This window comes from Mesoplodon bidens (assembly GCF_964165515.1).
Source record: "Mesoplodon bidens genome assembly, chromosome: 3".
Taxonomy (NCBI): Eukaryota; Metazoa; Chordata; class Mammalia; order Artiodactyla; family Ziphiidae; genus Mesoplodon; species Mesoplodon bidens.
Window position 1 is genome coordinate 52,783,418 of NC_138178.1, and position 22,301 is coordinate 52,805,718.

General features: G+C 44.0%; 1 protein-coding gene across 1 annotated transcript in view; it reads left to right on the top strand.

Annotated features, from left to right (window-relative positions):
* The window catches only part of LOC308613919 (uncharacterized protein), a 103,036-nt gene that overhangs the window by 59,994 nt on the left and 20,741 nt on the right, over positions 1-22,301 (top strand). The window contains exons 3-4 of the mRNA XM_081228044.1: positions 10,309-10,460; positions 22,085-22,177. Coding sequence (XP_081084170.1) covers positions 10,309-10,460; positions 22,085-22,177 — 245 coding nt within the window. The remainder of the gene's footprint in view (positions 1-10,308; positions 10,461-22,084; positions 22,178-22,301) is intronic.

Below are 22,301 nucleotides of genomic sequence, written 5' to 3' on the forward strand. Positions count from 1 at the left end.
TATGAGCCATTGAGATCCCAATTAGAATTGCATTACATTCTTATTATATTAAGTTTTCTATCCAAGAATGTGGATAGAAATGTGTCTTTCTATTTGTTCAGCCCTTAAGACTTTAAATAAGACTTTAAGTTTTCTTCATAAAATTCCTGTACCTGTCTTTTCAAATTTATTCCTAAGTTTATTATAACTTTGATGCTGTTATGAATGAGTTATTTTCCATTTCTTCCTATGGCTAGTCTACTATTAGTTTAGAAAAAAACCTACACTTTAAAATAAAATATTTATCTCAGTACCAAGTGGCAAATTTCCTTATTAGTGCTGGGGGTGTTTTGGTTTTGTATTTTTTTTACTAACTCTAAAATACAAGATGTAATTATAGCATCAGCAAAATGGGCAATTTTATCTCTTTTTCCAAAATGTTATAGAAATTATTTCACTTTCTTGTTTTATTGCACCCATTAGAACCTCCAAAACAATGTTTAACAGTAGTGGGGACAGTGTTCCTGATTTAAATGGAAATGTTTTAACGTGTCACCATTTGTAATATTTGCTGTTGTCTTTTGATAGTTATATTAACTATTTCCTTCTATTCTTCTTAGGATTTTTATTAGGAAAGGCTGCTGAATTTTACTGAATGTCTTGTCAGCCTCCATTGATCTGATCACATTTTCTTCCTTTAATCTGTTGATGAATGTAGAAGTAGAAGTCTAAATAAAACATTAGCATTGTAACAAAAGAATAATATACTTTGATCCAAGGGTTTATCCCAAATATCAATATGTAAGGATATGTTGGTATCTCTATTCACAAGTTAGATTATTTAGTTTTTGTTTTTGTACTTTTTCAGGTTTTATATATAAGTTTACATATTGATCGACTCAAGTTTTTCATCTCATTGCATCTATTTTTGCTCCACCATTTCTTCTAGTTTTCAAATTTGTTGCTATAGTTACACCTGCATTTGCCTACAATTGCTCTGATTCCTTCTACACCTGTGATCACACCTCCCTTCCTCAGGGCTGGTCTTCTGTACTTCTGCTCTCATTTTCTTTTCCCCTTGGTCACATTTTTTTTCTATTTTCATTGGGCTTTTCAAAAATAGGAATGATGGTTAACACTGAAATCTGGCTATTTAAAACCTTACATACATGTTTTTACTAAGTGAAGTAATGTGGTCGCCGTACCATCTCTACCCGCCTTGATTGACACAATTCCTTGGGGGTCCTGACTCTTTCACCTGAAAAGGTGACCCCCCCACCCCACTGTGACAGAAGAGGCCCCATGAGACTGTGAGCTTTTTCCAGATGAGAACTCTCAGTTCCTGATTCCTGGCAGAGGCCTGGGCCCTGCTGGCCCTTCAGGAATGTTGAGAGGAAGGATGCAGGAAAAGTTGAATTTGTCCCCTAGGATGGTTCTAAAGGAATGGGAAAAGGGAAGAGATGTTTCAATCACGCTCTTGCTCTCTCCTTATTACAAAGGCAGTATTTACTCACTGAAAAAAATAAGAAAATATGGATAATCAAGAATAACATTTAAAACCACCCAACTCCCCCCGCCACACACACACACACACACACACACACACACACACACAGATTAAATGTCACTAATACACACCACTGTTGAGGTGGTGGTTCATGGCAGCCGGGGCTCAGCATCGATAGACAAGCTCCACTAGCCACTCCGGTGGGATCTCAGGCAAGCGAGTCCACCTCCTGATCTGCATTTTCCTCATCTGTAACACAGAGAGAATACTTCACCACACAGGTTTGTAATAGGATCAACTTAAATAATATTTACAAAGCACTTGATACATAGTAAGAACTCAGGGGACAGGTATTATTAATAACATACTTTATATGTCCATTCAGTCTTTTCCTCTATGCAAATCTACATGATATAGACACATACACCTATGCAGTAAAAATGGAAGCTGGGTCCCGGTACATTTCTAGAATAAGCAGTGAATGCTCTTATTTCACCCCAGCACATGAGCTGGCTTGCTTTCTACACCCTCAGTCCACAAACAGCATGCACGCTTCTTCTCCTTGGCCGTCAGACTGGAGCCTGCTTCTCACTTCAAGGTGTGAGCGCCTCCTAAACTCACCTGGGGGTTATTAGTGGACAGGATCAAAGGAAACCTAGTTGATGTTTTTTTCCTTCAGTGTGACCCATGTGTTCTACATCTTACTCTTTAGTGCAATGATACTTGTCAGAATGAAGCAAGAGTTCACTATTTCCAGTGTCACAGGGTATAAATAATTTAAATGCACTCCAAAGATACTGTTTTAAACTAGACTGCCCAGGCAGGCTGGACAAAGGGAGGTTGAGAGAGTCATTCTATCCTGTCTAATCCTGCAACAGTCTGGGAGGGATCTCAGAGATTCCGTCATATTTATAAAATATCTAATATTTATAAAATTCTCTTTTCTAAAATTTATACAATTATTTCAACATTTGGTATATTTCTGTCTGTACCATAACACTTGAGCTCTTTATTCAGCTTTCGTTGCCTAGAGTTAGACATGGAGTGGATACCTGTACTGCTCATTGAACAAATGAATGAATGAATGGGTAATGATCTCCTGCCCAAGCTAGAAAGTAAAAGAGAACTAAATCCAGAACTAAAATCCAGATCTCATGACCCCTGACCCCAGTTCTGATATCCTTCTATCTTTTCACTAGGATAAGTTATATCCTATACCAAACCCAAACAGCAGTTTTCAGTCCTGTTCACCCTCCATTCATTCATTTAGCAAATAGTCATTGGGCACCTACCGTGTGCCAGGTGCTTCCTCTAATAGTTACACGGACAGAAGTGTGAGTGATGACCTTGGCCATTGCTCTTATCAGAGAGTCCAAGTCATCCAACCCATGCTGCCTGGGGAGAGCCCACTTCCCTTCTCACCCTGCTCTAGCCCAGCCTGATAGGAGAGTCAGGATATGGAGGAGGAGGGAGGAGGGAGAAATATCATTCCAAGGGCTTCCTGTGCCCTGATCCCTTCTTTGGGTGCAGCATCCCAGGTTCTCAAGTCCTTCCCGCCAACCCCTCAGCTCCCTTGGTTCCCAGCTATTGCACTTCACCCAGGTTGTGCTGCCTCAGGCTTCAGACCTCTTCCTCCCCCTTCCAGGAAGGATCTAAGTCCACCTGTAGCCTGTTCATTGGCCACCTACAGCATGGCCTCTCTCCCCACATGCTTCAACTTCTTAGCACATTCTACCTTATGTTCTGGTTATCCAGTGTGTATCTTATCTCCTCTACTAGATTATCAGCTCCTTGGTCTCAGGACCCATGTCATATTCATCTTTGCATCTTCAGCTGTGCCTGGCATGGTGCCTCATAGTGAATATTGCTTAATCCTTGTTGAATAAATGAATGGCTGAATGTGCAATAGAAGGAGGAAATGTTATCTGATGAGACAGAGGTTAGAGAGAACAGGATTATTTGCTTAGCGTAAGAAATGAACTAGAATTGAGGGGAACAGAGGAGAGAAAAGAGGAAGGGAGAGAGTCTGTGTACATGGCAGGAACCCAGGTCAATAGAAATGGCCAAGGGACTTTTTTAAGAGCAGAAGAATTTGATATTTGAATCTGGAGTTTATAGGGTGTGATGGAACCATGTTTCACCATATCCTCAATCTTCAGTGACACATGCTGCACTTATAGAAACCTTGTATGAATCATTTTTTTCTGTGGGAAATCAAAGAAATGGAGCGGTGTTGCACATCTGGAGTGAAGCCAGAGAGGATAGGTATGGGGAATCCACAGAATTAATTCATCAGATCCTGGCACTCAGAGCCCACGGTGATGAGGAAAAGCTCAAGCTCCCTTCCCCACCAGAATCCATGGAAAAATTAGGAGGGAGAGGGAGGTTCCCACCACACATGGAATGAGGTTGAGGTTACTGTATTTCATTTGAACCTTAAAGGCCAGGATACTTGATACCTGGCATATGAATGAATGATAAATTAATTATTGCTAAAGTGTTAACGAGCTATAGTAGCTTAGTGGCTTACTGTCCTCCCCCTCCCCCCAATAAAAACATTTCCAATGGCCATCAGTGTCTCATGGAGTGGCTTCAGGGTCCATGAGAGAGATGCTTTTGAGCTGAGACAGTTATCTGAGGGTTCTTTAAGTTTATGAGCTCTGATTCCAAGGACCTTTTTAACCCTACCTTGCTAGATAAGTCAGTGTCCCAGTGAAGCCAAAGATGAGTGGCTGGAAGCATCTGACTGTTGTTACACGCTGCCAAACAACCCAGTGGGCACAGCAGGAAGCTAGGCATTAAAATGATCTGATTTCAAACCTCAGTTCATGAGTTCATGTGAGTCTAAGCAAGCCAGTTCATATCCTTGAGTTTCTGTTTGTAGACCTGTCAAACTGTGGAAATGTCACTGTCTGTGCCAATGACACAGTGTTATTGAGGTATAAATCAGGAAACTCTCTGGGAAGCCCAATCAAAGGGCTGGTTCTGCCATGGGCACAGATTGTATTTTACTTCATTTTAAACACAGTCCTTCATGGAAACAACCTAAATGTCCATCAACAGATGAATGGATAAAGAAGATGTGGCACATGTATACAATGGAATATTACTCAGCCATAAAAAGAAACAAATTGAGTTATTTGTAATGAGGTGGATGGACCTAGAGTCTGTCATACAGAGTGAAGTAAGAGAAAAACAAATACCGTATGCTAACACACGTACATGGAATCTAAAAAAATGGTACTGATGAACTAGTGGCAGGACAGGAATAAAGGTGCGGACGTAGAGAATGAACTTGAAGACACGGGGTGGAGGGGAGGAGAAGCTGGGACGAAGTGAGAGAGTAGCACTGACATATATACACTATCAAATGTAAAACAGATGGCTGGTGGGAGGCAGCTGCATCACACGGAGAGATCAGCTCGGTGCTTTGCGACCACCTAGAGGGGTGGGATAGGGAGGATGGGAGGGAGACTCGAGAGGAAGGGGATATGGGGATATATGTATACGTATAACTGATTCACTGTGTTGTATAGCAGAAACTAACACACCATTGTAAAGCAATTATACTCCAATAAAGATATAAAAAATTAAAAAAAAAACCCACCACAGTCCTTGGTTTCCATGGGCAATCTTGATTCTGCTCCACACTCAGTTCCAAACAGAAAGTGGAGAAGTGCATGGAAATCATGGAAATAGATGTGCAGGCAACTGGCTTCAAGAAGTGATGACAGAGAACAAAAAAGGTCACAAGGTAGGAATCTGAAAAAACAACAACTCTGAGAACAAGACAGACTGAGCTATTTATAGGGCTATAAAGCTCCATCACCCCCTAAAACTTAATAATCCCTAGCAGTATCTCTGGAGAGGTAGTGGGCAATCAAGCAGTTCTGGCCAAGTAAGTGATGGCTCAAGCCAATTACTAGGTCCTTCTTTAGTGCTCGAGCACATACTGCAGACAGTGGCTTGTGTTCACAGGGATGGCCTTGCAGCACCAAGAAGAAGCTAGATTGTGTTGCTCCACGTTTACTAAGGAAAGTACGTACTGGTGAAGCATATTTTAGAAAGATTTTTGTTAAAATGGTAGCAAAGGGAAGTGGGAAACTCATGCCGACGTGGATTCAAACCCAACTCCATCCTAACCAGGCCACTGAAGTGTGCAAGTTAACACCTCTGAGCCTCAGTTTCCTTATAGGCACGATGGGAATAGCAAGAGCCACCTCACAGAATTGTTGAGGGGCTTCAATAACATAACATAGACTGCAGCCAACACACAGGTTGCCCTGAAAAGATTAGGTTTCAGTGATCAAGGAAATTTGCAGATCTAAAGCGCTGGACCCCTGCCACAGGGCTGGATAAATTAAGCATTGCATCGTTATTGCCACTTGCATTGCTGCTGCTGCTGCTGCTGCTGCTGCTGCTGCTACTTCTTCTAATACTAACCTCGTTGTTACTCCATTCCCGTGGAGAGAATAAGGGCAGCCATCGACCATAGGGGCAGGAAAGAATTATCAGCTGAGGTAGGCCGTCAGTTCACAGACTCCTTCCTCAATGAAAACTGCTCTCACCACTGGCCTCTCCCAGACAGCTGGTCCCTCCCTGCTCTGCTCTCGCCAGGCATTTGTCCACACGTCCATTAGTCAGGCTTTCCGATCTGCTTGGAGGTGCTTTTTAACGATGGGTGAGAGCAATCCATTGCATTCAGGAGGACTGGGTGCAAACCTATGTATATCCCTGGCCAAGATATTTTACTTCTCTGTGCCTGATTTTCCAAATCTGTAAATGTGGCATCATAAATTACCTATCTCATAGGGACAGTATGAGGATGAGATGAGTTCTTACACGTAAATTGCTTGGAGCAGTGCTTGGGGGCATAGTAAGTGTCGCCAAGTATGAGCTAGTTGTGATGATGATGAGTTGTATATAATATGTATATATTTATGTGTGTGAATATATAAATGGCACCTCATACAAATGGACATTGGGTAAGTGTTTTATAAATGAAAGTAGATGGGCTGGGAGAAGCTTTGACTATTTCAATGAATTGCTGGGTAGCTTTGCTAGAGGGGCTGTGACCTTTCCTTTCTAATCAATAGGCTTCTGGTGGTGGGGAGAGGGTTGTGAAGCAGAAGACACTGAATCCCTTTCTTGATTTTACGAGACTCCCTGTCTTGTGATAGCACAGAAGAGGAATTCAGAGGATGGAGACCCTTGCCCGAGGCATTCAGGAGAGGAATTCCATCTGCCGTCCTATATAAACAAACAACACGGCAGGGGCTAGTCCCTTCTCTCCATAGGAAACCACTTGTTCCCATATTTTGTTTTTGCCCTCCTCTGCCTTTATAGGATGATAAATCACTAAAATGTGATGTGGCTTCAAAAAGCTAACGGTGCATTTTTTTGTATCATCCAGCTCAGCAGATCTTCACATCCATGGGAACTTGCTGTTCCACAGAGACTTGAAAAGGTCCCCAGGAGCCCTCCCCCCATCAGAGCTGGAGCAACAGCCTTTTGTGCTGTTCCCATCCCCCTCTGCTCAGGGACTAAGAGGGACGTGGGGAGTCTCTAAATGACCTGCTAAGAGCAGGAGGCACAGCTAGGAGTTAGAGAGACTTGGATTGAAATCTCAGTGCTGCCACGTTCTGGCTGTAAGAAATTGGATGAATTGCTTAAATTCTCTGAGCCCCCATGCCTACATCTGTGAAAGGGGGACCAAATCCCCCACTCCCAGGACTGTTGTGTGGATTAAGTGATAGTTAGTCTTAAAGCAATTAGCACATGGAAGAGACAGCCAATATGTGGAGCTGTCTTTGCCCTACATAGGGATGTATAGTCCCTGGAAAGACGTTCATCCTGAGTTGAGTCCTCTCATGCCAGTGCCAGCCCATGGACGCGTCCTGGAGTTTGTGCACATCATTTAAGCTCTCTGCCTCAGTTTCTTCTGTGCAACATGAAGATAAAAATAATTATCCAGATGACTTCCCAAATTTACAAGAAGGTGGAAAAGTTTATCAATGTACTTTGAAAGTTCTTCGAAAAAGTAAAAACTGTTTAACTTCTTTTTTCTAAAGTATCAACACCAGAATTTCTTTGAATTAATCAAGATTTGCCCTGTGGCCTTTGATAGACCAAAATAGACCACCACTCACAGATGAGAATTTAACTCATTAGAGGCACGTTCAGAGAAAAGCCTTGCATGACTTGAATTCTCACTGCAGTGTCCATGACTGATGGCAGAGCCTTAATAAAGAGAAGATTTTGATAGAGCAGAGGAGTGAGTGAGCACAGAAGCATCTGTGGGCTCAAAATGTGCTCCACAGAGGGGCACCTGAGAACATCAGAAACACATCCACAGCCTTTAGGCTGGTCTGGACACACAGTTGTTCTAATTCCTGTGTTATGCTGTCCTCTCTCAGGACCAGCTGCCTCCATCATTTATAAACGGAGAGGCAAGAAGAGCTGTTTATTAAAAGGTATCTCATTTCATAAACAAGTGTTCTTGCTACAAATATTCCGGCAACAGGCTGCCTAGTGTCCCCAGTCTACTGAAATCCAGGACAAGTGTTCCTGCCAATCTCCAGCCATCCATCTCTCCGGCAGATCCACAAATCATCATGGAAGTTAAAGAGCTGCTGGTGGTCGCAGCAGGGTGACCTGGATCCTCCCTCTCACCCATCAAAGCTCCCTGGCCCTCAAGTCCCACAACAACAGTTCCTCTTCTTGTCATCAGGCCCAGGTGATGAGCTCAAAGAATGCCCCAGAGGGAGCCAGGAATGTCTTTGTCTGGCTTGGCAAGTGACTTCCCTGCCCTACACTGGTCAGGATGTGGGAGTGGAGAACTATTTTTGTTTCCTTCTGGAAATGACCACAGTGACCAGGGCCAGCCACAAATCCGTTAACTGCCCTGAGGGAGATGTGCCTCCCCTCAAAGGACAGTAGGAGAGAGCTTGTTTGGGAAACCAAAGTGTCTCCAGGTGCCACATTCTACCCCTGGGCCACAAAATGAAACCGGGGGGCCTATCTGGATGAGAATGAGACTCTTCACTAGATTTTCAGACACCCCCCCAAGCCTCTGCTGTTACCAAACCAAACTTGGGTCCACTTGCCTATGCAGTAAAGCCAATCTCCTGACCGTGTTGTGGTGAAGGACAGTGCAGTGTTTATCACAGGCACCAAGCAAGGAGTCCAGGGCAGCTAATGCTTAAAAGACCCCAACTCCCCAAAGACTTTCAGGGAAAGGTTTTTAAAGACAGGGTGAGGGAGGGGGGTTTTGGGGTACGTGATCAGTTCATGAACAGTCTTCTGACTGGTTGATGGTGAGGTAATCAGCGGTCAGCATCATCAACTTTCTGGTTCCAACCAGTCTGGGGTCTACGTGCTTGTGGGCAGCAGACAGTTAACTTCTTCCACCTGGTGAGGGTTTCAGTCTCTGCAAAACAGCTCAAAGGACGTGGCTCAGGATATTATCTCTAGCCCTTGAGGAGGAACTATAAAGGTCCTTGACTTTGTTTAATGGCTAAACTATTTTTATTTTTGCCTTCCTTGCCTGTTCTCCTTTCTTTCTGCATTTTCTCAACTTCTCTGATTAAATGTACTCTTTGGAACTCAGGGAAGCCTAGGAGGCTACAGTTTTTCTACAGACAAGAGGCAGGCAGAAGACATGGGTGAGCAAGGCTGTTCTGGGAAGGTTCCATAGGGTCCTGCTTGGTTACACTGCCACCATGACTATTGGTGACTGACTTTCCCACTGGTGCTCCATTTATTCAATCAGTCAGTGATGTGTGCCTGGCCCATTGTGTGCCAGGCACTGTGCTCACAGAGAGGAGAGGGATCTATGGAAGGATTCCAGTTCCACACCCTCCAGTTTCACTTCCCGGGTCATGAGGAGGTGGGAGGGGGAAGGGAGATTGCTACTGTCTTTGGCCCTGGCAAAATGCTTCCACTCCCATGTGAAATCCTTTCCCTCAATGAGCTTCTGCAGAGGTGGAACCTTCTAAAGAGTTTCTATTAAATTCTAAGAGTACAGAGAGGGGGGGGGGAGGAGGAATGGAACTATGATTTATTCAACTGCTATTTGTTCAACAAATATTTAATGAGCCATTATTATGTGCCAGGTAGTGTGCCAGCAATGGGAAAACAGGTGGGAAAGAGCTGTCCCCTGACCTTAGGGGATTTGATAAGCTCAGATGCTGAATTCGTGGTCCACTGGTTCCCAGGGAGCAGCACCCCACCGCCTACCCGACCCCTTCCTTCCTTCCACTGCCAGTCATTTTATTAAAAAATGAAAGCCTAAGGTAATTTGCTCTCCCATGTCAGCTAGGAGGACTTAAACTCCCACAGGCTAAAAGTTCACACTAACAGGCAGGATTAATTAGTAGTTGTCATGGAAATGGAATATCATTAATTATACAATTTGAAACTGTTCAAGTCCACGTGCACCAAAATTACATCTTGAAACTACAGCATCACAAAGCCTTCACACACTCTTGACTCATATTTGAGTCATGTGCAACACTTCAGTATTAAATATTATTTGCAAAACAACCAGTATTGTCCATTTGTTTATGTGCGATGGGGTAGGAGAGGTGGTGCTCCACACACAGAAGGATGCCTGAGCATGTGGCCCATTATTCACACCTAACACACATCAGTACATCTGTTTTGAAATGCCGTTGCATCCAGACTGTTGTCTAGTGGATAAAGCTTCCTATGGGCCCCATAAAGTGTGCAAGGTGCCTGCATTAGTCGTTTACTGTTGCGTGACAAATCACCCCAAAATGTAACAGCTTAAAACAGCAATAATCATTTCACATTTCTCACAGTTTCTGTGGGTCAGGAATTTGGGAACAGCTCGGCTGGAGGCTCCTGCTCAGGGTCTCTCCTGCAGTTGCCGTCCAAGTGTCAGCTGGAGCTGTACGTGAAGGCTTGACTGGGACTGGAGGATCCTCATCCAAAGTGACTCACTCTTATGACGGTGAGTTGATGCTAGCTCTTGGCCAGGGGCCTTTTCCCTCCATGTGGGCCTTTCTATGGGGCATCCTGAGTGTCCTTAAGGTATAGCAGCTGGCTTTATCCAGAGCGAGCAATATAAGAGACCAGGGCTGAAGTGGTAGTGCCTTTTAGGACCTATCCTTGGTCCTAATTGTCATTTGTACAATATATATTAGTCACACAGGCAGCCCTGACTAAGTGTGGGAAGGGCTCATACAAAGGCTTGAATACCAGGAGATGTGGATCATTGGGGGCCGTGTTGGATGCTGGCTACCACCAGTGTTGATCATTGCAAATGCTTCCTCTGCTCTCCAGCATAGTCAGGCAGCAGGATATTCCCATCCATGAAATCTCTGCATATTTGAGTGAAGCTATGTGTAAATGGATGCATTTCAGAGAATTCTGTAGTAATAAAATAGATAATACCAAAACAACAGTGAATACTATTTGGACTGTTTTCGGACATTCAGAGGTCTCTCGATTCCAGAATCTACAGATAATCACTATTAACATTTCAGCATATGTCCTTCCAGGTCTTTTCCATGTCCTTTCCACTGGTTCTTCTCCTAACAGCATTTAAAGGTGTTTATGTCTGTCCCATCCTAACACCACCTTTCCTTATGCTCTGTTTCCCTTCAGCTGTTACCTTATATCTCTTATCACCTCCACAGTCTAGCTTCTTAAACAGCTTGGCTATACTTCTCACCTCCCGATCGCTCCTCACACCACTTAAACTGGCTTCAGTCCCCACTATTCCATGGGAATTGTCCCTACCACAGTCACCCATGACCTTCTCATTGCTAAATCCAGTGGACACTAAGTCCCTTTCTTTTCTGACCTCTTAGTGCCATCTGATGCTGTTGACCACAAATCTCCCTTTCCTGGTTTTTCTCTTACTTCCCTGACTGCTCCTTATCAGTCCCCACTCTGGGCTCCTATTCTTCTATCCACCCCTTAAACGTTGGGGTTCCTCAAGCCTCTGTCCTAGACCACTTCTCACTCTACACGTGTTGCCAGGGCAACCCCGTCCATCTCTGCACCTTCATTTACCAGCTATAAGCCAGTACTTTTCAAATCTATGTCTCTAGCTCGTACGTCTCTCCTGAGCTTCAGACCTATATAACCAACTGTGTGATGAGTATCTTTGGTCACGTCTCGAGCTCAATGTGTTGAAAACTGAATTTATCATTTCCTCCGGCTCCTCCAGTGTCCTCCCATCTCAGTAAATAGCACCTTTATCCACTCAGTTGCCCAAGCCAGAAACACAGACATTAATTATCCCTGACACCACTCTCTCCATCTCTCACATTCATCAGTCACCACGTCCTGGGGATTCTACCTCCAATATATCTCTAGAATCCATTCACTTTTCTCCATCCCTTACTCTCAGCTCTCAGCAGCTCTTAACTGGTCATCCTGTCTCCAGTCTTGCCTCATCATTTACTTAACCACTCTTCTATCATGGGATGTTTAGGTTTCTTGTACATGATTATACTTAAAAAAAATTTTTTTTTTGGTTACCTGAGCTCTTCGTTAGATTGGGTTTTGATTTCATGATGTTAATATATTTGCCTCTAAGGTATGCTTTACAAATAAAGAATCAGGAAAAAGCATCTGATCCCCTTCTCTCCAGACCAAATCTCTCTCCAAAGTCCTGTGTGGTCTAGATTCCAGGGGAATGGATTTCACTGTGTTCCCAGGAGTGGACACACCATTCCTCAGCCTGACAAAGCCCTCTGTAACCCAGGCTGACCGCATCTAGCCAGCCCCGTTCCCAGCCACACACTCTTCCATTCTTTTATGCATCTGGTTGTTCCTTCATCAAGTGTTTATCTAGTACACATAAGGCACTGTGCTAAGAAATACCTTCACTGTAACAGGTCTGTATCCTCATGGCATGCTCCACCCCACCTCCAAACTACATTTGATTTCTGATTCTGGACCTTTGCTCACCACCACCCCACTACCTGGAATGTCCTCTTTCATCCCCTTCCCAATAGCCTCGTCTTTCCCATCCTTTGATGTAAGCCTACCTTCACTGACCATCCCAGACCACAGTGATCCCTATACCTTTCTTATCTCTTTTCTCATTTCAGAATGTAATCAATGTATCTTGCATTGCTATTTTATTATTTCTCATATCAATAGTTCTAACTGTAGCTGTATCAGTACTGTCTCTCCATCTGGATTTAAACCCCTGGAGAATCAGAATCATACTTTTTTTCCTTTCTAGGGAATTACTTAAGTAGGAAATTACTTATTAATAGCTGATTAATTAACTAGTTAATTATTTTACTTCTCTGAGCCTCGAGGTCTTCATATCTAGGACTGGATAATAATTCCAACAATTTAGGGTGGTTGTGAGAGTTAAAGATGACAACAGATGAGAAAAGGTATCCTATTGTGCCTGGCACACAGAAGGTGCCCAATAAATGTTAGTTCTCATCCCTGTAATGTCTAATCCTGGGCTGAAAACACAGTAACTAAAAGTACTTACTTGGAAAATGAATGAATGAATGAATCGGTAAATGAATGACAAAAGGCTGAAGGAATGAAATAATGCATTCCCTGTCAGGGAAAGAGGCACTTTCCTTGGCTGGTATGGGAGCGTATTCTGCCAGAGGAGAGACTGTAGATAGATTTCCTGCTCGGCTCCAAGATCATGAAATGTTGATTAATGGGAAATCAAGTTTGATTTGGGTATCTCTGCTGCAGCCAGCTAATTTTTGTAAGTTTGACTGAATTTGTGATCTGTCAGAATTCCCAGAAGAAAGTAGCAGGCACATGTTTCTTATAAACTGAAAAGAAATTCTTGTGTAAATTAATTTTCACTGGCATAGATCTGGCTCCAGACACTGTAAGAAATGAGAATATGTTGGTTTCAGAGCCCAGGCTATAAATAGTTATCCCCTCACTGTCACTGGTGTTTGTAGAAACTCCTTTTTCACTAACAGTCATTCCATTTGTTTTGAAAAAGACATAAAACTGTCCAAAAAGTCCTGAAGGTCATGACATAAAAGGCCTTTGGGGAGGAGGACACTAAGAAGAGGGGGTGTCATCTCCAAATGCTAACCATTTGGTTTTCTAGCTTCACACGTTGAGTTCATGGTATTAATTTTGCGTTCTTCATGGAGGGAATGACTTTGTAGTCAGCTGCAGTCAGCAGTGACAATTAACCCCTGTCCTCCTATCTTCACCACAGGAAGTGACAGAGGTGACAGAGATTTCTCCATTATTCCCTTGATCCCCTTCTTCATTCCCCGCTCCCCTCTCCTCCCCATTCCTAACAGACCTCCCCATCACCCCACACCATACCTTCCCAACTACATGGAATGTTCTCGAAGAAGAGGGATCATGATTAAGGACTGCAGTCTTGGCACACTGACCCTCCATAAATGCATGAACAAATTGGAGAAATTTATTTTATGTGGCCACAAAATGGCAAATCTGGAAGGGACATCACAGATCACCTAGTTCAGGGACTCCTCAGCAGGGTCCATGGAATTCTAAGGGATCTGTGGGTAGAATTCAATGAGTCCACACATTTGGATGAAAAAGGTTTAAATCTTTATTTTCATTACTAACTGAAATTTAGCATTTTCTTGAATTACAAATAAAGGTAACACCCCACAATAGTGTTGGCACTATCTATGACTTTTTCACCAAAGAAATCTTACTCATTTTTTATATCTCATTATAGATATTGCAGGAATCTCAAAATAATCTTTTATTTTCAACATTACTTCAAAATCACAGCAAAATGATAACATTATAAGTAAAAAATTACTTGCCACCAGATCTCATTTGAAGCATTAGTAAAGAAGCATATCTATTATTATGTCAAGTATTTATTCTTTTTTTCAATTATATTGAAAGTTATATCAACATAATTGGTTTCTTCTGTAATCTTTGGTATTTTGTCTCACGCATTTAACAACATTCTACTGAGAGGGGAATCCCTAGATTTCATTTGACTGCCAAAGGGGCCACAGGACAAAAAAAGGTTAAGAACTCAGATCTAGTCCCTGGAAGCACAAAATTTGTCTCACACCATATTCCAGGATCTCTGAGAAAGATAATGAAGACACATCAGGATGCAGAGGGAAAGAATACTGTGATCGATTAGCAGTGTCTGTCTGGGGCACAATATGAAGAAAGTGGTAGAATGGAATTGCATTCTTTCCAATCTAGGCCAGTGCTGCAAATACAACTTTGTGCAACGATGGAAATATTTTATCTGCACTGTCCAATATGGTGGCCACTAGCCTCACATGGCTTTTGAACACTTGAAATGTGGCTGGTGCAACTGAAATTTTCTATTTTTAGTTCTATTTAATTTTAGTTAATTTACACTTAAATAGCCACCTGTGACTAGTGGCCACTGCACTGGACAACGCAGCTCTAAACTAATCCCACCTACACCTACCTTAGTCACCTCCCACTCCACCCCACCCCCTCTCATGGAGGCGGAACCTCAACCCAGAGAGAGATGGCCTTTGCCAAAGGTCATTGGACCCATTGGTGACAAACCCACATCTCTCTACCTCCCAGCTTGGAGTTTTCTCACTTATACAGCATTTCTAAACTATCATTTAACAGGATGTTCATTCCCTGAACAATGCCCGGTGCACCATGAGAGAAGAAATTATTCAAAGTTATGTAAGTCCTCTTGGTAGAACAAGATAAGGCACTATCTCTTCATTGCCGTGAGGTCTGATTTAATGACTTCCTTTTTGTTTATGTCAGTTTGAAGGGCAAGGGGTGGAAATAGGAATTATTTTGCTTTTTTGGTCTGCTAATTTGCTTTAAGAAAATGTTCACAGATACTCTGCATAAAAGTATATTGTTTGCTGTTTTGCAATCTCCAAACATTTAAGAAACCTGCTCTAAGCCAGACTGTTTCTGAGGATGATTCATGCCCCAGAGTAGGTCCCCATCTTGATTCAGGGTTAAAGAACACAGACTGTACCGTGCCCACTCTGTTTGCCGGAGGGGCCTGTGTTGATGAAGAATTGGTGGTGAGGAGGCCTGAGGGGGGGATGCATTCTGATGAGGTCATGGGGAGGGAATGCCTTCCTCTGCAGAGGTGGGAGCCTGGGGCAGCTGCCAGGGGTGTGGTCTGGAAAGCGCAGCCCTGGGACAGAGCAACAAGAATCATGCATTTGCCCTGCGCATTAGAAATCTTTGGGGGCCTCAACAAGCTGCTTCACAGTTTCACCCTCCTGCAAGCTCAAGCCTCAAGAAACAAAACAAAACAAAGACAAAAACAAAACAAAACAAAACAATGGCCTTTTCTCCTGTCCTGGCTAAGAGAGGGCTTAACCTTGAGTTAACTTTGCCAGTCTGACCGCAGCTAAGGTCTGCCACAACTCAAAGCATTCATAGACAGCAAAACTGGCCAACACACTGATTATAATGTTTTCTAAAGTTTCAGTGGTATATAAACAATTTTCAGAGATTTCTTACTGTGAACCAGCAGGCCCTCCTCCAGACATGCTGAATCAGAATTTTTGACGATGCATCCTAGGTATCTAGGTCTTAAACAAAGCTCCCAGCTGATTCTGATGTACAGTTAGATTTTAGGACTGCTGGCCTAAAAGATGACATCCATACCCTTAATCCTGGCATCCAAGGCCTCTGGGAGCTGGCCCTGCTCTATACAGGTGGAGCATCATAGTGGGAAACATACAAATTGTGCAGTCATTGTCAACTGAAAAAAACCACACAACCTAAAAGCTGAGAGTTGTTTTATTTGGAGACCTTACCGAGGACTATAGCCTGGGAATCAGCCTCTCAGATAGCTCTGAGAAACTGTTCCAAAGAGGTAAGGGAGGAACCAGGATACGTAGGAGTTTCTGAGGTAGTTGAACAGCCAAAGATTACTTCTAATGACAAAAACAAATATCTCAAGTTAATGATTTTAATGCTTTTCTATGTGTGGGAAGATACAAGAGTCTGGGCTCACTGAAATTATTCCTTTGATAAGCATCCTAACTATCTAGGGCCAGTATCCTGTTTTTCTCCATCCTGAATTCCCCTCAGGGTGCACCATCGGGGGTGGTTGCAGTGGCAGGTGGCGGGACACTTTCCTTGTTTACCGGAATGGCAGGCAACGTTTTTGTCCACATAATGATATAAATAACAGCAGCTACCATTCATTGGGTGCCTGCCAGGTGCCAGGTATAGGACTAAGAGCTGTAAGTGAATCACCATTTAATCTGCACGTTGGCTCTATTATCACCATTTTACAGATAATACTTTGAGGTTTAGAGTGGTTAAATAATTTGCCCAGGGACACACAGTCAGGAAGGGTAGAAATGGAACTCATCCTGAGGTCTATCAAATTCCAAAGTCCATGCACTTAACCTAGGGTGAGCAACTATCCCAGTTTGCCTGGGACTGAAGGACTCCATTACACATGGCACCTTCTGTGCTAAAACCAGGATGGTCCTGGGCACACCAAGACAAGCTGGTCACCCTATCTCAACTTGGAGATTTCTGCCTGAGATCAGCTCCACCACTTGTGACCAAATTACATCAGGCAAGCCTGCCACCCTTGGGTCTCCCAGGTTCCTCGTCTGAAAACAGGAATTGTCACATCTGTCCCAGAAGGTGGCTGTGAGCATTAGATGATATAGTGCCTGTAACAACATCCACTGAAGGAAGACGTGAGCGTCCCCGCAGGCCCACCCGGTGGAGCCCTGTGTTGTGTTGCTCAATATGTGTTTATTTGAAATCTGGAAAACTCTCAGCCATGATCTCCTCAAATAATTCTCCATTCCCTCCATTCTCATCTTCTGGAACTCCTATCCAATTGTATATACATTAGCATCTCTCAGTTAAGCCTACACATCTCAGACATTCTCTTTCCCGTTTTAAAAATGTTTTGTGGGGACTTCCCTGGTGGCGCAGTGGTTAAGAATCCACCTGCCAGTGCAGGGGACATGGGTACAATCCCTGGTCCGGGAAGATCCCACATGCCACAGAGCAACTAAGTCTGTGCACCACAACTACTGAGCCTGTGCTCTAGAGCCCACGAGCCACAACTACTGAAGCCTGTGTGCCACAACTACTGAGCCCATGTGCCACAACTACTGAAGCCCACACACCTAGAGCCCGTGCTCTGCAACAAGAGAAGCCACCGCAATGAGAAGCCTGGGCACCGCAACAAAGAGTAGCCCCCGCTCGCTGCAACTAGAGAAAGCCCGCACACAGCAACAAAGACCCAATGTAGCCAACAATAAATAAATAGAATAAATAAATTTATTTAAAAAATAAAATCTTAATAAAAAATATTTCGTGGCGCTCTGGGAGAGGTCCTTGGTGCTCTCTTCTGTCTTATTCTTTCTTCAACTGTACCCAACTAAACTTGACAGTAATTATTGAGTTTATCAATAACTACATTTTCATTAGCAGAATTTGTAGCTGGTTTTTCTTCATACCCAGCTGGTCTTGCCTTCTATCTGCCTGCTTTTTGTTTTACAAATGTCTTGGGTCTTCAACTTTCTTTCTCCTTATATCCCTTTGAAACACTCTTCCTGTTTGCTGATTTTGGTGACGATCTTTCCTGGCATCCCCTTGCCTCCTGGTTTGGAATTGAGGTTTGCAGGTGGCTCTGGAGTTGGAGCTTGCTGTGTTTCACTGTGCGTTCTTCCTCCCTCTCTGTTCCCCCCTCTCTCTTGCCGTGGTGTTGCCTCCGCTCTGACCCAGCGGCCCCAGTTAACGACGAAGTCTACTACTGATGGTTCTGACTTCTCTCAGGGGCAGAGACTCTGGCAAGGTGCTGGCATTGCCCTTGACCTGTCCACCTGGCCAGGTCTGCTTCCTTCTCCCTCCCTTGGACTGCAGCTTCCGGCCGGTGGCTGCCCAGGCCATGGTCACTGCTTCCCTTCAGTCTCATTTCACAGGGAGGGGGGTGCTCTCCAGTCCCACATAGGGGGCCTGGCTTTGTCCCTACCTGACTTGGGGTGCTTTTACTCCCCATTATGTCAAAAGGAGCCAAAATGGCCAGTTTTCCCCTTCTGCTCTCAGACCCAGAGCCCCGTGCCCCAGCCTCACCTACCCCCACTTGCAGGTTTGTGTCCTGTGCTGGGGGTTTTTTTGTTTTTTGTTTTTCTTATTGAAGTGCAGTTGATTTACAGTGTTGTGGTGTTACTTTCAAGTGTATGGCAAATTGATTCAGATAGATAGATAGATTCCTTTTCAGATTCTTTTCCATTATAGGTTATTACAAGATACTGGATGTAGTTCCCTGTGCTGTAACAGTAGGTCCCTGTTGGTTACCTATTATATATATAGTAGTGGGTATATATGTGTCCTGTGCTGTTCATTGAACACTGGGATGTTTTACATCTACGTGTTCCTGTGCCTTTTTGGTTTTCTATTATTTCTAGTCTGTCTTTTCTCAGCATTTGAGAAGAAGATCCTGAAAGGATCGTCCTACAAAGCCATCTTGACTTAGGTATTTCCCTGAAATTGTGTTTCAAAAGAAAATTAAAATCAAGGAAGATTCAAAGTTCTCATGAATGTTTCCTTTGGCACTTAAAATAATAGTCCCAAGCAACCAGGAGAAAGGAACAGGAAGCCACACTGTGATGACAGCATCTTTATGTGATTTTTCCCAGACCAAAGGCACACGGGGTGGACAAGGAAAGAGCCCGATGCTGGGGCCTCATCTGAGCATCTACTTAACTCAGTGCATGACCTTCGCTGCCAGTTATTGAGCTCCTCCTCTCTCGCTGTTAGACTGAGACCTCCCCCACCAATTCTGAAAGCCTGTGGTTCTCTAACCAAAGGGCAGCATAGCCCAGTGTCCTGTGATCCCGAAGCAGTGTCCCAAGTGTTCCCTTCTTACCTACTCGCACCCTCAAATGACTGCCTGGCCACCACCTCCAGGGCTGCCATTCCAGAAATTACAGCACTTAACAAAGTCTGTTTGGGGTCACAGAGAGAAATTTTGCTCAAATGCTACTTAAGCTTTTCATTTTTCTTCTTCCTTTCCCTCTGACCCAAATTTGAATTCCTAACTAGTGTTTCAGAAAGTCCCAGTTGGGAGGTAAAGGGAAATAGGGGTGACTGTCTCTATTCCACAGAGGGAGACATTGCAGCCAACAAAGTTTCAGGAACTTGCACGAGGTCACCCAGCAAGTGGATAAGGCAGGCCTTTTTTTAATTATTATTATTATTATTTTTTTTTTGGCGGTACGCGGGCCTCTCACTGCTGTGGCATCTCCCGTTGCGGAGCACAGGCTCCGGACGCGCAGGCTCAGCGGCCATGGCTCACGGGCCCAGCCGCTCCACGGCATGTGGGATCTTCCCAGACGGGGGCACGAACCCGTGTCCCCTGCATCAGCAGGCGGACTCTCAACCACTGCGCCACCAGGGAAGCCCAAGGCAGGCCTTTTGAAGGCAGGTCCATCTGCTTCCACAGCTGCCCCGCCTCAGCATAGAATGTCATTCCCGGGCAGATGGAGGGGGGTCCTCTGAGCAGCTGCCATAGTAACAAGGGTCTCTGTAGTATCTCTCCATCCCCATTGATGGCTCTCAGAGCAATTCCTCAGTCAGAAAGCCACAGGTGACCACGGGTACTTACCAGCAACTCTAGCACCCACCCAGGTTTAGGGCCAACTTTTCCACTAAATCTTGCCAATTGGGACCTTTACTGAAATCCCGGGGCACAATTTTTGCAGATCAAGTCAAGATCTCTTTCTCCACTCACCATCAGTTAACTATCAGGGCACTGTTACAACCTCAGAGCAAAGCTCCTCTGCCAAGAGAAATAGGTCTCTACTTTCTGTTGTTTTCTTGACTTCATAATTCTTGGCTTAGAGCAAAACTGTGAAGCTGGCAGCTTTCATCCCCACCACCCCTGCTGGCTCTCTGCTCTGCACCCTTTCCTCTCTTCAGAGGCCCTGTCACCCTCACCCCTGCCCCTCATTCCCACCCCCTCCTCACTCAAAGCTGCTCACACCAGAAAGACAGAGATTTGGGCATGGCAGCAAAAAGGGGACTCTGTCCCAGGGGATTTCCATATTGAAGAGAGTGCATTCTTTAAGCATGCACCTGTCCACCTGTGCGCACGTGCACGCATACACACACACACACACACCACACACACCACACACTCACACAAGGTTTATTGTTTTATGATTAGATAATTGACACATGTACATCACAGAAAATTTGAAAAGTACAAAAAATATAAAGAAGAAAGTCAAAACCTGTAATCCAACCACCCAGACAAACCTCCATTAACTCTTTATTTCCTTCCAGTTCTTTGTCTTAATGTATATGCGTATATGCATGCATGGATATATCACACATATATACATTCTAATGTCTGTTTCAAGGCTATCTTGTTTCACTGCTGTGACTGCCAGTTCTCCCTCAATACCACAGTGCTGACATTATTATTGTTTTAGAATCAACGTTAATCCCTGATGGCTCGAATTCTCCATCATCACTTTTTTTCAACATTTTAAAAATTATTCTCAACTCTTTCTTTTTCCTGGTGAATTTTAAATTTATTTATTTATTTCTTTTTGGTTGCATTAGGTCTTTGTTGCTGCACGCGGGTTTCTACTCTTTGTTGCTGCACACGGGCTTTTCTCTAGTTGCGGCAAGCGGGGGCTACTCTTCGTTGCGGTGCGTGGGCTTCTCATTGGGGGGCTTCTCTTGTTGCGGAGCACGGGCTCTAAGCACGCGGGCTTCAGTAGTTGTGGCACAGAGGCTTGGTTGTTGTGGCTTGGGGGCTCTAGAGTGCAGGCTCAGTAGTTGTGGTGCACGGACCTAGTTGTTCCGCGGCATGTGGGATCTTCCCAGACCAGGGCTCGAACCCATGTCCCCTGCATCGGCAGGCGGACTCTCAACCACTGCGCCACCAGGGAAACCCTTCCTGGAGAAATTTTTAAATGTACTCTTGAATTTGATTCATCGATGTTCTATTTAGGATTTGTACAGCTGCCATATGCACAAGTGAGATTAGTTTACAGCAGCATGTCCCAAAGTCTGTTCTATGGAACACTATTGCTATGAATTGTTCTACAGAAAAAGGAAGAGAAGGGAAGTCCTGTGTTAAAACTAATTTAGAAAATACTACATATCCCTCTTGGAGATTCACAAGGTATATTCCCATTTTAAGATTCTGAGACAAGCTGGGGTTAAAAAGAGAAAAAAGAGAGAAACTTGGGTTTAAATTCGCAGAACCCAGTATTTCCCAAACTGATTGACTATACGAGTCCCTATCTGACATAATTCCTATTAACACCTTGCAGAGCTCATGTCTGAGGCATGCACTTTGGAAACTGTCTTTATCAGTGTTGACACTGGTTTCACTGGAAACCTCTTCCATCAGAAGTTCTAATCAAAGTCTTATAATCAATTAAACTCTGTTGCTGCTACCCTACACAGTAAGATACTTATTGTTTCTTCCAATTAAAGTTGATGCCTTTCAGTTTCATGATTCTGAGACATTGTCTCACTCCACTGGGTCCCTTTGGGATCTCAAGGATTCAGAAAAACTCAACCTTCACCTGGGTCCAGTTCGGGGTTGTCTTTATTTAACCTTCCCTCCAAGCTTGACTGGCTCTTCCTTGATCTTCTCCTCAGTTCACGGGACTACATGGCCTTGGCCCTCCACCAGTGATGTCTTCACTCCAAAGCAGCCTGACTCTTCAACTCAAGTGACCTTATGTGGCCCAGGTAACTTTTCCTCCATCCCTTGCCCTGCATCCTGAAACCGTCTATTCCCACTCACCATCCCCTTTGCTCTCTCTTCTCCTGCCAACTCCAAAATCCCACTTTTTCTATAAATACCCAAGAGATA